This window comes from Merops nubicus, unplaced genomic scaffold (genome assembly GCF_000691845.1).
Source record: "Merops nubicus isolate BGI_N331 unplaced genomic scaffold, ASM69184v1 scaffold95, whole genome shotgun sequence".
Classification (NCBI taxonomy): domain Eukaryota; kingdom Metazoa; phylum Chordata; class Aves; order Coraciiformes; family Meropidae; genus Merops; species Merops nubicus.
In genome coordinates, this window is record NW_008609976.1 from 18,532 (window position 1) to 34,690 (window position 16,159).

Sequence of the window (16,159 nt, forward strand, 5' to 3'; positions counted from 1 at the left end):
CGTGATTGCATAAAGTCTATCATTTATGAAAGATTATTTAGAAGAAACATCATTGCATGAATGGCTTCAGCAAGGTTGGAGAAATACTAATCTTTTCAACCTGCAAGAGGCATCTTATTAAAATAAATTTATAAAGCTACGTATGCTATCCAAAGAAATTGCACTGTATAGTCTAAAAATGTAAGAACGTTTCTGTATATTTTTGATTTGTTTGATAAATTTGTTGTTTTCAAACCATATTGTGAAATTTATTGCATTAGGTTTTCAAAATATTGGTGAGTGTTTGGTGTTCCAGACCTGTTCAATACCTTCTCACTGAGTATTCTTGTTAAATGTCATGCACAAAATTGTGTGGTTTCTAAATATTTACAGAGACAGTATCTGAAATATTAGCCTGCAAAGATTGTACTCTAGTGTTAGTTTTCAGTTTGTACTCTTTTTGAACTAATGAGTAAATGTCTTAAGTAATGTATTTGAATTTTTGCTATTTATTTGCTGTGCACAATGGGAGACAGCAGCTACCTTCCTATTTCTCTTTAAAGGACTTGAGATGAGAGTAATAGCCCGGGTGTTGTTAAAAACATCTAAAAGATACATGGGGAAAAAAAAATACTATCTAACTCTTCCTCATTGGTATTTAATGTGAAAACTGGGCTTCCAACTCATTTGTTTTTCCTCATGATGGCTGTTGTGATTTCTGTGCTCGAGTACCTGATGGGTTAATGCACCCAACACCTTGCCAACGTACAGCACCATAGAAGTGCTGCATCCTTCTCCCATCAGCTGATGCTACTTCTAACCAAGTCACTGCAAAGCAATGAAATCCTTTACAACCTCTGTAGGAAAATAATGATACTGTCTATTTAAATGTCTTAAAGCTGCATAATCCATAATTGTTCACTTACTGTGTGATTTCAGTCGGTTTGTCTGAGCATACTTGAAAATGCATTTCTTGCCTGTGAAGTGTTTGGCCAAAGTGTCTGTTTTGTTGAGGAATGACACATGAAGTGAATGGTGGTTTCTGTCGGTGGTTCACAATAACTGTTCAGTAGTGCACTTGCAGTCCTCTGTTGAAGGTACACTGTCTGGTGACATAGGTGTATTGTTAACCACCTCCTCGTTCCCTTTCCTTCCCCCCGATACGTTTGACAGTAACTAATATAAATGTGGTTGTGATGTTGCTTAAGTCAGAGAAATACATTCTGAAAAGATCTAAACGTTCCCCAGTGATGTTTACAGTGCAGAAGCTGCAGCTGTGATTTTGGGCACAAAAACTGGAAAGTGAAGCTAATGAGAAACAACCTTTTGTGTTTCACAGGGGCCTGCAGCAAGAGAGCCAGGGAGAGCTTTGAAAAGTTTGGGACTTAGTTTGCAGTTCAAAACCTACATGCATGTGTGGTTCCTGCTGCAGTCCATAGCTGTTGCATGCGTTTGGATAGCTGGGCTGTTTCTGAACTGATTTTAAATCCCTTGAGCTGAATCCAAATTTTGACTGTGCTAATGCCATTTAAAAGTCAGTGGTGCTGTATGTGCTGGAGGCAGGTTGGATCACCTGGGATAAATGAGCAGGGAGATCTCTCCTTAGCAAAAGCTGTCACTATTTTTTATGCAGGCAGCTGTTGCAGGAAATCTGCATTTAAAAATGAGCTATATATGAATATTTTAAAGTTATCTATTAATTAAGATTTAAATGGTAAAGGATTGTGCAGCTTTGGCAATTTTAAAAACATTTTTACTCTAACAGTGTTAACTATCTAAAATGACTGTAGTTTTCTTAAGGACTTAACACCTGTAGGAATTAAGGAAATTAAGGGCAGTGAGAGAATAGAGGGTTAAAAATAACACGATTCTTTTTTCTCTAGCCCTGTCATAGTGGAAATCCCACATTTTGGATCAATGAGAGGAAAGGAGAGAGAACTAATTGTACTTCGAAGTGAAAATGGTGAAACATGGAAGGAGCACCAATACGACAGCAAACATGAAGATTTAACTGAAATACTCAATGGCATGGATGAAGGTAAAATTTTTCTCAAAGCCTTAGCAAGCCTTACCTTTGTGTGAGCTTGCTAACATGGACAGACTAAAGCAACCTAAAACCAAACAGTGCAGTGGATGATCTGACTTTGGGGAATACAGTGTGTGTTACATATTAAACTAAGGGAAAGAACGTAAAGCAGAATTGTTCAGCAGTGTCCTGGAGACATCCTGAAATGAGTAGTACGTTTTGGTCTGAAGTCTTGCCAAGTTTAAGCAAAGTTGCACAGTTGCTTTACAGCATGAAGTTGAGAATAACATCCCAGCTGGAGGTAAGCATGTTTCTGCTGCTCAGGCAGGGCCACGTGAAGGTCATTCCAAACCAACAATGAAGTGTAAATATCAGTTCTATTAGACTTTCCCACAGATGCAGACCTCACCCCATAGACCGTTCTTCTTTGAAATGCTCTTGTTAGAAGTTGTCTCCCACAAATACACAACCTGCCTTTCTGATGCCCATCTGTGAAGTCTGGCTCCCTTGTTTTGTTTGAACATTGCTGTTTATGTGCGAGTCCCTTAAGATGAGAGGACTCAGCTGTACACAATTTATCAGAAGATGTTGTGACAGATGGCTGCTGCAGACGCATCATGGGCAAAGCCAGGCTGGGGCTGCAGTGATCCTTTGGCATGGTTTTCTTTTCCTAGCAAGTATTTTTCAGTACTTGTGCTGAAAAACCATTGCTTGAGCTCTTTGTGTCTGAGTGTGAATGAAATCACTTGTGGTTTGGACTTCAGTCTTTTATCAGCATTGATCCACAGGATTTTCTCTGGATAGCTTCCTACAGAAAGTCACGGTGTGGTGGAGTACAAACTGCAGGGAAGTTCTTTCATTACCTGCAAAAGCATTTGAAGCAAATGATCAGGCTGTGGATGGCAGCCATGGGAGGTACCTGAGCAGGTTCTGTCTGTGATCCTGGCCTCTCCTGGTTCAAAGGGAGCAGTCTCAGCAACAGAGACGGTTTAAGAACCTGGAAAGGAGAGTTGTGCTGTTGTGGGGGGCTCCCTCTATGCCTAAGATTTAGCATTTTTAATGATCCCATGGTCATCTGGGAATGGGAACAGCAAGGATGGGCTTGTGTAGTATTTTCACTTCAGAGTACTTGAGCTGCACATGAGCTTGCAAAAATAGAGAGCAACAGTGAAGATCTGCTTGTCATATGATGATCCCTTGTGGCTATTTATGTCAAAATAAACCTAAAAGAACCAATCAGACAACAGGGCAGAAACATTGCAAATGTTGGGTCAGTGAGTTTGGAAAAATACAATAAACCTGATGACTGAAGGGTACCTAAAAGCAGTAGAACACGCAGAAGAGTTAGCATGGCCAAAGGTAGTGCTGCTGGGGGAAGAATTGCTTCAGGATCAAAGCCAGGAGTTGCAGCCTTTCTGAAAGATAAATCTCACCATCACCCCTCCTTCTCTGTGCACTGGCATGAGATAGGAAGCAATGATTTGGCATTTGGGCAAAGTATTGGTCCCTTGTTATGGGTGAGGTAGTCAGAACTGTTTAGCAGCTTGCTTAGTTGCTTCATGTGCTTTCCAAGCTGAGTTTAGTTCAATTTTGGGACAGGAAATCTGGGCACAAAAACACTGTTATAAAGTGCTCCAACTTGCATCACTTATGAAAGAGCACTCCAGAGGTGCCATATGGATAAATCCACATTTTACAGAGAAGAGAGCAAGATAAATAAAAACACTTTGAGAGAGGTGGGCATGAAGCCATCAGTACTTAAAGCCTAAAATAATAAGCTTCACAATTTGGAGTCAAAGTACAACTTTCTGATCTGTTGGATGTTTCAGGTGGCTCTTCACTTCTGGGGAACTGCTGTTTGAGGTTAGCAGGTATACGTCCAACCAGAGAAACATCAGAAAGTATAATGGACACTGGACTATTCCTTTAGAGTGAAAATATTTGGCACCTTAAAAGCCAAACCACAGAAATGCCTTTTACCAATCCAGGCAGTCATTTATGAGAGAGAAAAGAGAAAAAAAACACTGCAGACACACCCAGAGAAATGTGTTGATTATTTGTTCAGTTCATTTAAACTTAGTACTTCTCTAGTTAGGAAAAAAAAAAAATTAACCACAGAAGCCCACAACCCTGCATTGGAATAGTATAAGGATCTTGACAAAATTCTGCTACAGTTAAATGACACCTTTTCTGTGTAAAAGAAAAGACCTTTTCTATGTAAAAGGTCCAAGCAATTAAATAAAATGACATATTAAGAGCAGGCTGGTTTCTTACAAAATGCCTCAATTAGACTTGGCTCTGAAGAAGTATCTTGCATTTCAAGAGCTATAACTTTGCAAGAAGCTTTATTCCAGGTATGAACACTGGAGGCAGAAGCATTCTAATTGAAACAAAAAGCAGCCACATAGTCATTTCTAGAAGTTTAGTGTGTCTTTGCAAGGAAATTCATCTGCACAGCCATCTCTAAATGCCCTAATTTGCCACAGGAGTGCCCCTTTTACTGTTAAAAGCAACTGGTTCATTTTGTGCTAGACCTGTTGTGAATCATGAGTTCTTTTCCATCTGTGTAGTGAAGGAGGACTATCAGGCTTTTACTCACAGCTTCTTAATATGCTGAATTTTTAAAGATGCAGTTTGCTCCTCTGATCTGCTTTTCCTGATTTGCTCTTCCACTTAGCTAGTGGGGATGAGAGCGAGGACATCTTCGCTTCTCATCGTCCTTGGGGACTGCTGAAAACCTGCCTGTTCTTCACTGGAAGCAGCACCATCTGCTGGAAAACCTGGTGTCAGACTCAAATAATCCAAAACAGGAGGCAGCACTTCAGGGCACCGAATGCAGGATTAAACAGTACCAGAAATTTGCTTTTATTATCATGAAAGAACAATGAATATTAATGTAAAGAGTCAGTTCTTTGGTGCTGTCAGGTTTCTGCTTAAATAGGTTTTATTCTAAAGATGATGCCCTACTTAGGCAAATATAGGGCTGAGGGAATACAGGAAATTTGGCATCTTTAGGAAGAGAAGAAATTTGGTTCTAAACACAACAGTAGCAGTTCACAGCTCTCAGCCATATTACATTTATCTAAACTGGAATCAAGTAAATTTATTTTTTTTTTTGGGGGGGAGAAGGGAGGAAAGAAGTTCTCTGTTTTGTAATTGGTAAATAGGTTATGTTTTTCAGCCAGGCTTCTTTTAGATTGAATTTTTGTTTGCTTTTTACATTCCTGCACCATTCACAGGTACCTGCAGACAAATTGCAGACATAACTGCACCCACTGGGACAGCTAATCTTTTGACAGGCGTTTGCAAACTAGTGAGTGAGCCAAGAAATGCAAATATTTGTAGCTACAATAGGCTTGCAGCTGCACAGTAGTGTGGTTTGAGATGGGATGCAGGAGTTTTTACAGAACTCCTACTTTGAATCTACAGAGCAAACTACAATGTGACCTTGTCTATGCTTGAAGTTTAAAAAACCATCATAAATCACTCTGCAGTGATTTTGCCACATTTGCAAGAAGTTTTTAAACCTATTGCTGTTATATTTCATGTTGTGAATGGAAAGATAAGAGACTGTGAAAAAATAGAAAAAAGAGCACATAAAGGACATTGCCTCATTTGAGGACGAGACCTCCTCGTGGCCCTAGGAGCATCTAGTTTTGTATGGGAAATGCTGAAGCTGGAAGGGTGTGTCTAGGTACCAGCATTTTTAAGACAAGCCTCACTGCCCTCAGCTTCTCCTTGTCCCTTCCCCTGTGTTCTTTCTGCCTCCATCCATCTCCTGTACTTTACTCAATGTGAGTGCTGCTTCCCTGTTGCCCCACATTTCGTGCATATCTGTATGGGGGAAACTGGCATCCTGTGCTCTTCCCACCTTTCAGTCTGTGCAGTGACAAAGTCAGCGCTGCTGCAGGAGGGCTGCAAAACCCAGAGCACTGTCCAGTCTGCTAAGTACTGGTGAGATTTGCTTTTTCAGTGCTAGCAAAACTCTTTTAAGGCCTTGGTAAGGGAAATCGGATACCAGATCATACAAAGACACCTTGAAGCTTGTGAAATAGCCAGGTGTTCTGTGACTTCTCTCATTCCATCTCCAGATAGAAGATACTTGCTCTGCATTACTTCTGTTCAGGAACCTTAATGTAATGTTCATGTGGTAGCATGGGCTAGAGAGTGGGGAGGAGTGATCTACCTTTCACCCCTCTTTTCCTTCTCTCCATCTCCTTTCTCCTCCATTGCTCCCACCAGCCACCTTAGGGTAAGGGTACCACACATTCGGGGGGCAGGGGAAGACATATATGCACAGAATAGTCACAATACCTTTCTTTTGACTTAGTAAAACTTAATGACCATAGATGCTCTTTGGGCTTTTAGCACAAACCTGGGAGACAGTGACATCGAGAGACTCTTCTCAATTTGGCCACTAACTAACCTTGCTGCTTTAGCTCTCTCTGCTGTGCCATCCCTTTCTGTAAGAGAAGGTGCACAGCATAATTCTCTGTGGTTAAAAAATCCCCCCCACAAAACCTAACCAACCAACCAAAAAAATCCTTTGAGGTCTTTAATTGAAACAGTGCAGAGGAATGAAGTGTCAGCAACTGAGGAAAATAGTTATGGCAGCTCTATCTGTAAGACACATGAGGTGAGGTGTGTTTGGGAAATGTGACCTCTCCCAGGACCAGTTTTCCCTGTTTCATTAATTCTGTCATGCTAATGTTGCATTTCTCAGGGCAGTCAGAGAGGTGGTTTAATTGCTTATCATCTTTTTTTTTATTTTTCTGTTAGAGGGCAACTTCATATAGAAGCTTGGATGCGTATTATCCAAACATAACCTTGCTATGTATAGTCCAACTCCTCTCCATGCCTGACTGTTGTTCTGCCACTCCAATCTTTACCTCTTCTTCCTCTTCTGAAGGAGAGCTCCTACCAGGCTCAAAGGATTTTGAAATATTCTTATACAAAACACTAATTTTTCTACTTCAGGAGACTTTACTTTTAATTATCCTTCATCTCTGTGAGCATTTCACAGTGGGTTTAGTCTCTAGCAACAAGCAGGAGAATGCATAGGATTTACCAGTCAAGATTATACCTGCCTGGGAGTTTAAGAATCCAGTTTGTCTCAGGCACAAGCCATTGCCTCCAGAGGCTGCAGGCAGAATACTCAATTCATTAGAGGGCTTCAGATATCAATCTCTAAGTCAAAGTAAATGGAAGCTCACATTATAAGAAATTATCTGCTTCTGGTAGGTACAGATGATCCACAGCAACACTGCAATTAATCCAAATTACCTGCAGAAAGCTTTAAAATGGAAAACTGACATTTTGCCCAATTTATATTCTAATTCTCTTGGAGCTGTAATTGAGGTTACATGTTCAGAGGAGGAAAATATCTCAGTCACATGAAGAATTTTACAAGTATCTTTTGTCTTGGTACCTTTTCTGGTCCTACTCTTCTCTCTTGCTGTGTCTAATAGAAAAGTCATCCTTCGAGGAACAAGCTTTCTTCTTTAGGAATGTGGTGCCCTTTTAAGAAGAAAAATAAGAGCAGAAACTTGTGGAGTGCTGGACTGAAACCCCATTACAATAGCTAAAAAGGCCAAGTGCAGGAAATTACAGGAGAAATGCATGACAGTTGTGTCATTATCTCAGTTTGTGAATAGCTGGTATCACAGGGATCTCATGAGTGAATAAATACACACACACACACATATGGTTACATAATTAATTGTACTTCTGACATACCACAGGATTTTCCTCAGTGCATAAATGTCTATGCCATCTAGCTAATGGATTAGTTAATATGAGTAGATACTCCATGCACTTCTCTGAGCCCTGGCAACCCTGTGAGCTGGGAATGTGGCCAAGGGCACTACTTGTTGATGACCTGTTCCTATTCCAGTTGTCTCTGAGGATACACTAAGTTTTTTTAGGAGCTGTGGCGCACAATGCAGTTGTTTTGGGGCAGATACCTGAACAGCTGAAAGCCTGATATGGGAAGAGATCCTTGCTATGATTTCATTGGTAGTGCTGGCAGAGAGTGCTGTCACATCCATGGTTTACTGGAGAGCTCAGTGTCTGGTCAGGATCACATGGATGCCAGCCTGGGAGACAACTTTCTCAACTGCCTTAGCTGGGCAAACTCTAGATAGCACCTCACTTGGTGTGAGGTGAGATAGTTCATGAACTGCCTGTGATTTCCTGAGGTTGTCTGCATGTTGGAGTTGAAACAAAACCAAAAACAGACCAAAGAAACATTAAAAACCAAACCAAACAAACAAAAAAACCACACAAAAAAGCCCCAACAAACACCTCCTCAGGGATTTTAAGGCATATTCGAAACCTCACATTCACAGATGTGTCTGTTATGAACCTGAGCAGGTAATGTTTGAATGTTTTAACTGTCTTGTACCACCAGAGCTGGACAGTGCTGAGGAGCTGGAGAAGAAGCGTATCTGCAGGATCGTCACGAAGGATTTCCCTCAGTACTTCGCAGTGGTCTCACGGATCAAGCAGGAGAGTAACCAGATCGGCCCAGAGGGCGGGGTGCTGAGCAGCACGACGGTGCCACGCGTCCAGGCCTCCTTCCCTGAGGGTGCTCTAACCAAAAGAATCCGTGTGGGGCTCCAGGTAAAGGTGCCCTTGTGTTCATATCCCCAGCGCCTACAAGCGCATCGTTAGTCTTAATGAGTGAGGCTTGCAGCGAAGGAGCCTGATGCTTCTTAGCAGCGCGCTGCAAGGTGGGTAGTGTTCACAGCTGAGACTGGACTGGCACGTCTCTGCCTCTCAGTGCCCCCTCCAGTGCCACTGGTGCAGTCGTCCTCTCTGTGGCAAAAGCCCAGCTCCCCTTTTATCATCACGGTTGAGTATTGCTTAGAGCCTGAAGAATGGAGAGAAAAGCAAAGACCTGGAGCCACCACAGCCTCGGTGGTGCTGTCTGCCACCCTCCTGTTGGCCATGGCTGCCAGCAGCCCTGAGCTGCACAGCCCCTGTGCAGTCCCAGTCTCCCGTGGCAAAGTGGCAGTTTGTGATTGGTGTCACTGGGCTGCCTTTTGCTGTAGGGATATATTTGGTAAGGATTTCATGCAGCTTTTTGCCAGCTGTTACAGGGTCAAAGACCTCCCATGTACACCTGTCATAGCTTAGGCCATTCACCATTCGTGTTTCTAGAGATGGGTGGAATCTGGGAAGAGTAAATAGCTTAAAGAAAGTGGAGAAATACTCTGTAGGAGGGAGCTTTTTCTTTGTTTTCTGTTCATTATCACTTAAAATTACTTAATAATTTGACAAGTCTGATAGGTTCATGAAATAGGGATGCTGATTTGGATACCAGTGCTTGGAACTGACACTTGAACATTTCTTTTAATGATATTTCAAATCTAATGATGATTAATTTTGAGAAAATGGAAACTGCTAGTAGGTTATACAGCTGCCTTTCCAGAGCTCTCTGGTATGAAGGAAGCACAATGTCTTCATATGCAGTGTTGTGACTGCTGAAATTGCAGTGTAGCCATATATTCTATACGTATCAACACATTGTGCAGTTCAAATAATGGAGAAAGTCACAGGTCAGCCAGATTGAAACAGACTTGAAGGGTTTTTTTTAAAAAAAAAAAGGTGAGAGGATGCAAAACCCCATTTCCCATAAGACGTCTGTCACTTTAGAGTTAGTTTCATGTGACCAAAACTACACAAATTCTATAACATTTCTCCTTATTATTTATTAAATATCACTCCTCACTGTGAATTAAAAACAAAACCAAGCATGCCCTGAAAAACTCTCAGCAAATACTGCAGGCACGCTTCTGAGATTTTTAGTTTTACTCTACAAGTTAGCTATTAGGAAATTATAAGAGGGTTGTTGAGAAAAATGCTAAGCATGAATTGTATTAATAATCACCCTCGAGACCTATAGGAGAAGGCTGAGTGGGGAAAAAAAAAGAAATACAATTCTACAGAAGATAAAAGGCAAATTTAATTACCTTTTTGAAAACAGTGCTGCTTGTCTATAACTGATTTGTAGCTCCAGTCGAACCACTTTCCCTGTGTTGACAGGCTCAACCAGTTCCAGAGGAGATTGTAAAAAAAATCCTTGGAAACAAAGCAACTTTCAGTCCCATTGTCACTGTGGAGCCAAGAAGAAGAAAATTCCATAAGCCAATAACCATGACAATCCCTGTGCCACCTCCATCAGGAGAAGGTGTGACCAATGGGTATAAAGGAGACACGACGCCCAGCCTTCGACTTCTATGTAGCATCACAGGTTAGAGAAGATCATGCTTTTTGTGAAGATTTCTGTGACAGCAATGTCTCTGCATTCACTCTCATAACTGTACCCTTCATACTTTCTCAGTAAGAGAACATCGGTGTGCTTGGGCCAGTAGGGTTCAGATTGGTTCTCCTGAGCAAAGCCAGCTGAGGTGAACTGAAAGGCTCCCACTGATTCCCTGGGCTTTGAATCTGGTCTCATGCCATTGTAGAAGTACTCTGATAACAGATACTAAATGCTATTTTATGTTTAGCCATTATGAAGAAGTTCAATCTTGAGTATTTAACATGGTTGTCAGTAAAAGTAGTTGGCAGAAATAATTCTGTCCTAGCTGATATCAGGGTAGGTTTGCTATTGACTTGTAGGTATGTGTTCTGCTTACACCAGCATTGTTTTCTGCTGTGTAACTTCTGATGTAATGAAGGATCCAGAGCAGGATGCTGCTGGCTGCCCATGCCAGTCATGTGTTTTGTCCAAAAGATCTTCATTGCAAGAGATAGGAGTCCATGAAGTAGAAGCAGTAAAGCACAGGAACAGTTTGCCCAGAGAAGCTGTGAGTGCCCCATCCATGGAAGTGTTCATGGCCAGGCTGGATGGGGCTTTGAGCAGCTTGGTCTAGTGGGAGGTGTCCCTGCCCATAGCAGGGGGTTGGAACTAGGTATTCTGTAAGGTCCCTTCCAACCCTGACAATCTCTGATTCTATACTGTGTGTCTCAGCTGTTGGACAACATTATTGTCTAGGTCCTCTTTTTACATGTGAAGCAAAATAAGGTATTATGTAGTCTGTGTATGCTTAGTGTTTGAAAGAAACTCACTGTGGTTTATATTTACACAGGAGGTACATATTCTTATGTAGTCCGTTTATGCTTAGTGTTTGAAAGAAACTCTCTGTGGTTTATATTTACACAGGAGGTACTTCACCTGCACAGTGGGAGGACATCACAGGCACCACTCCCCTGACATTTTCAAATGACTGTGTCTCATTCACAACCAACGTTTCAGCCAGGTATGGTAACAGAGCTTGCCAAATGCACCCAGGGAGTCATTATCCTTGATTAACAAAGTGCATAATTGTGGGTTTAGTTTTTGGCTTTTTGTAAGGCTTTTGCAAGACTGATGAAGCAGTACTGGACCAGATGCTTCTTTGTTGCTATGTCTCAGCATCCTACACATTCAGAGCTGCACACAAAACTTTGTCCTGGCCTTTTCTGCTGCAGTGATGTCTCCTGGCAATCACACAAGGTGTTTTACTGAAGGCTGTGGTGCCACACAGGGGCTTGCTTTTCTGCAAACAGCAACAGAAAAGAAAGCTTAAAATGCTCATTCAGTAAAAAAACCCAGGGGATTCATGACAAAGTATGTGTTTAAAAATTTAAAAGTTTCTGGTTGCAGGCTTTTTAGTTGAAAATTACATGAAATTACTCTCACAAAAATATCATTTGCCAAAAAAAATCATAGTTTGAAATTAATTCTGATGGACCTAGTGGACTTAGATGCTGATGGGAGACATTCAAAAGGATTGGTAAAAATCATGCATCCTAGTGGAGAAAATCCCTGGTATGCCAGGTAAAGCATTTAACACTCAGTATGTAACATCTGCACCTACAAAAACCTTTGCAAAGAAAGAGAATTGCTGTAAGAACCAAATAGATCAGACCTGAAATACTGTGGAAAAGACTCATACAAAACTTTATATTAAAATATTTATAACTTGTTTCAAAATTGTCAGCAAACCTTTAATCGTATGATGAGAAAATAAGAGTATAACATCCACCTGTTTGGGAAACTTCACCGTGGGCATATTTGGTTTCAGCTTATATGGGACATGTGATTTTGCTGTGCCTATGTGTTATAAAGGAGGTTGTTTCAGGAAATCAAAGATACAGAGAAGCATCAACACATTACAATATACAATATGATGTGTGGTCACAAGAAATACAATTTCCTTGCTTTGGCTTCAAAAGAGGCTTAAAATAGAAAGTTTTATGAAATATCAGTGTGAGAGGGGTTGAATAAATATATCAACGTTTTATTGCCAGGTATTCCCATTTTCAGATGGTTAAAGCCCAATTTAAATTAGAAGGAAAATGACAGTTTTGGGAAGTCTGCAAGGAGAGCATGCATGTAAAATGGCAAAGGATCACAGGACCTTGTTTCTCTTTAAAAGCTTAAGCAATATTTGAGCATAATGTTGTTGTTGAGACAGAGACAACACAGCAGGTTGTGAGCCAGAAGGCACTTTTATTGTTCTAACAAGCCTTTTTATACCTTTTCTTAAACATGTATGTCTATATATGATTGGTTTAGTCAAGGATCAACAGTTCATGATTGGACAACTTTTCTCTGCTGTCACTTCAAGAAGCTTCCTTTATGTGTTCCTTCTGTCGGTCTGGCAGTTGCTTCTGGCAGTTCCTTATCTTGTTTACTCCACTGCTCTCAGCAGTTCCCAGCCTCTTCAGAGATACACAGTTATCTGCTTGCATGTGATCCCTCGGACCAGCCGAGGTTCCCACAGCATAATGAAAAGCTGACTGAATGATTTGCTTTTTCCCACTCAGATTTTGGCTCGCAGACTGCCATCAAGTGCTAGAGACTGTTGGGCTGGCAACACAGCTTTACAGAGAATTAATATGTGTTCCCTACATGGCAAAGTTTGTGATATTTGCCAAAATGAATGATGCTGTGGAATCCAATTTGCGTTGCTTCTGCATGACTGATGACAAAGTGGACAAAACTTTGGAGCAACAAGAGAACTTTGAAGAAGTTGCAAGAAGCAAAGACATTGAGGTATGTTTCTTATGCAGAACTGGCTTCATCCTTGTAAAGGGACAATATATTTTCCAAGTGGCAACAGGTCCTGCAAAAGCCACTATAAGCCCAGTTAAATAAAGGTTCACAGCACAGCAAGGCTGTGTCAAACAATTTCTTGAAAGGAGGCCAAGAAAGGATAAGGCAGGGGGAACACGAGGACCTGTCTCCAGGTGGCTGCCCCAGGCTGGTCTGCAGTGGGTTTTGTATGCTTTGCTGTTGAGTAGCCCTGGTTGGGCTTCACGGTCATCTGGCCTGGAATTCCTTCCCGTTGGCCCCACAGACACACAGTCATGAGTAGGGCTGGTTAGTGATGAACATGTCATCATCAACTCACTGCTTCTTGAAGGAAATCTGTGCCATGTTACTCCACAAAAGCCACTCACATGGCTCACGATTTCCCAAGCTGCCTGCACTCATAATACCTTGCCATAATGCACAAGGATCTTCTGATTTGCTGTTGAATTTAATTTGAGTGAGTATTTATGCTGAACTCAGGAGCTATGACGGGGGAAATCACAATATCTGATTATGTGCATGGATCTACTATGAAAGAAGGTTTTATTGACTTTTTACTTTTGTTTATTACTTTGATAGGTTCTGGAAGGAAAACCCATTTACGTTGATTGCTATGGAAATCTGGCCCCTTTGACTAAAGGAGGACAGCAGCTTGTTTTTAATTTTTATGCTTTCAAAGAAAATAGACTGCCATTCTCTATCAAGGTAAAAGCAACACAAGCCTAATAATTCTGGTGATTTACCCCCCCCCACTGGTGATAACACTTTTTCAGCCTGATAGGACTAACTTACCCTGAGGATTTATGTACCATTGTTTAATTTGTGAATAACATGGAGCTGGTGCTTTCTGTGAAGCTGCAAAAGAGCTACTACAAAAAAAAACTGGGATCAGGATACTGATTATATGGATTCACAGTTTTTTATTAAAACCATATCTCAAGTTAGACCTCCAGAATATTGCTTGCAGGTCACTATTTCCCAGGAACTAAAGGACATGCATTCAATAGCATACTGTACAGCAGAACAGCCTCCACAAAGTCTGCACAGGCTACTCTAAATTACCACAGATGGACACTCACTTGCCTTAGCCTTATCATAGCTTCTGTGTGAAGGTTTTTAAGCATTTTGCTAAGTGCAAGTGCAAATCATGGCAGAAAAAAAAAAGGAAAAAAAAAGAAGAAGGGTAGCAGAAAATGTCTCTCAGTAATATGCTAGTAAAACTGTCTGGTTGGACTCATTCAACATCTTGTCTTGAATGGATTTAGCAGCAGAGAGCTTCAGGTTGATCTGACTCTTTCATTGTAACACCTTTTCTCCTTTAGCACCTCAGGCTGAGCTCCAGCACAGTAACAATATTAGTCTGTACCATTAGATAGCTTCTTGTGGAAAGAGACTCTGAGAAACCCTCCAGAGACCTCCTTTAGGCAACTGAAGTACTACATATTGCTAGCCTGTACTAAAATTTCCTTTCTAGGTAAGAGACACCAGCCAGGAACCTTGTGGTCGGTTATCGTTTTTGAAAGAACCAAAGACTACAAAAGGACTGCCACAAACAGCTGTTTGCAACTTGAATATCACCTTACCAGCACACAAAAAGGTATTTTTTTTAGGAAAAGTAAACATTTCCTTAGGGTTGGTTTGGTTTTAATTTTGCTCCTTTAGTTTTTTGTCTTTTTTATGTTTTCCTGCTACTGATAAAGAGACCCTGTGAAATGCCAGTAATGAGAATGCTTTGGAACATGATAAAGGCTTTTTGAATTTATGTTTTATTGGTTTCCTGTTCGTAGAACGCTTTTAAAGTCTCTTGTTACTGTGGTGTCAAGTTCCTATAATTTTTATGATTCTGTTTACAGCTCATGCTTCAGCCTGCAAGTCATAGGTTTATGCTTTCAGTAATGTCACGTGTTGATTTGCATTGGATGTAAGATTTTTTTTTTTTCTTTCTTTTGTGTTGACATTTTGGATTTGCTTTGCCTTATAAATCAGCTTGCATTTTGTGCTCCCAACTCGGTCCTTTTCATATCCTGATATTCTTTTCCCTGCTGTCCATTATAATATTCCTTGTCTCTGCAATGCATCTTGGGACCAAAAGGAAACAGAGTCAGATCAAGATGATGAGGTAATACAAACACTGTCTTCTGTTTTTATTTCCTTCAGATTTAGTGAAGAAAAGTAATATGTTATATAAAAACCCCAAACAACTATTTTAACCTATGGCATTGAAATGATACTTACAGAATAATCATATACTCAGTATTTGATAATCTGTTGCAAAACAGTAGGAGTGCACAAATGTGGAAAAAATGTGATTATAGGTTATAAAATCAAACCAAAAATTGAATAATAGCAAACTAAAATTTAACTCGCTTTCTTCTGAGAAAGGATATAACTATAAAATTCTAAACAAGTTGATTTTTGGTGAAATCAAGAAGAGTTTAGTGGACATGATTCTACCTCTTGGAGGTGTACCACTAATGCTTTGGTAACTTGTACTTCTGAGAAGGAAAGAAGGATTGCTGAGGTCACAATAGTGCCCTATAATGTTTTACTCCTGAAAATAAATGGGATTCTTCTGAAAATTTAAAATAACCCAAAACAATTTCTTTATATGTGTACAAATGTATTTTCAAATAAACCTCAGATCTTTACAGCTTAAAAATGCACTGTTTGCTGGAAAGTGCAGCATTAGAGTGTCAGGAAATGAGAAGGTTTTACTCATTAGAGGTGATAATAAATGAGATCACCTTGTAAAACTACATAGATGTATCCCATATACATTGCAGCAAGTTTTCTTCTCTTCCTGGTGGCAAATAAATAGCAGTAGTCACCTGCTGATTAAAACAATAGCAATAGTTAAAAACAAAACAAAACAAAACACAAAAGCCAAAACAGTCCTTACACGTTAAAAAAATAACAGCAACCACATCAGTTTGCCTCCACAGGATTTGCTCCCAGTGAGCTATTATATAGCTATAACAATAGTTTCCTTTCTAAACAAACTGTATTTTTAGCCACATAATCAGGTGAGCTGATCTCTGAAGGATTTTTAGTATTTACAACATCACACT

At 40.4% G+C, this 16,159-nt stretch overlaps 1 protein-coding gene across 1 annotated transcript in view; it reads left to right on the forward strand.

Annotated features, from left to right (window-relative positions):
* The window catches only part of ANK3 (ankyrin 3, node of Ranvier (ankyrin G)), a gene marked incomplete at its 5' end in the record, with an annotated part of 68,315 nt that overhangs the window by 17,931 nt on the left and 34,225 nt on the right, over positions 1-16,159 (forward strand). Inside the window, 8 exons of the mRNA XM_008940720.1 lie at positions 1,863-2,017; positions 8,415-8,626; positions 10,052-10,259; positions 11,175-11,271; positions 12,824-13,052; positions 13,671-13,796; positions 14,566-14,688; positions 15,184-15,210. Of these exons, the coding sequence (XP_008938968.1) occupies positions 1,863-2,017; positions 8,415-8,626; positions 10,052-10,259; positions 11,175-11,271; positions 12,824-13,052; positions 13,671-13,796; positions 14,566-14,688; positions 15,184-15,210 (1,177 nt within the window). The remainder of the gene's footprint in view (positions 1-1,862; positions 2,018-8,414; positions 8,627-10,051; positions 10,260-11,174; positions 11,272-12,823; positions 13,053-13,670; positions 13,797-14,565; positions 14,689-15,183; positions 15,211-16,159) is intronic.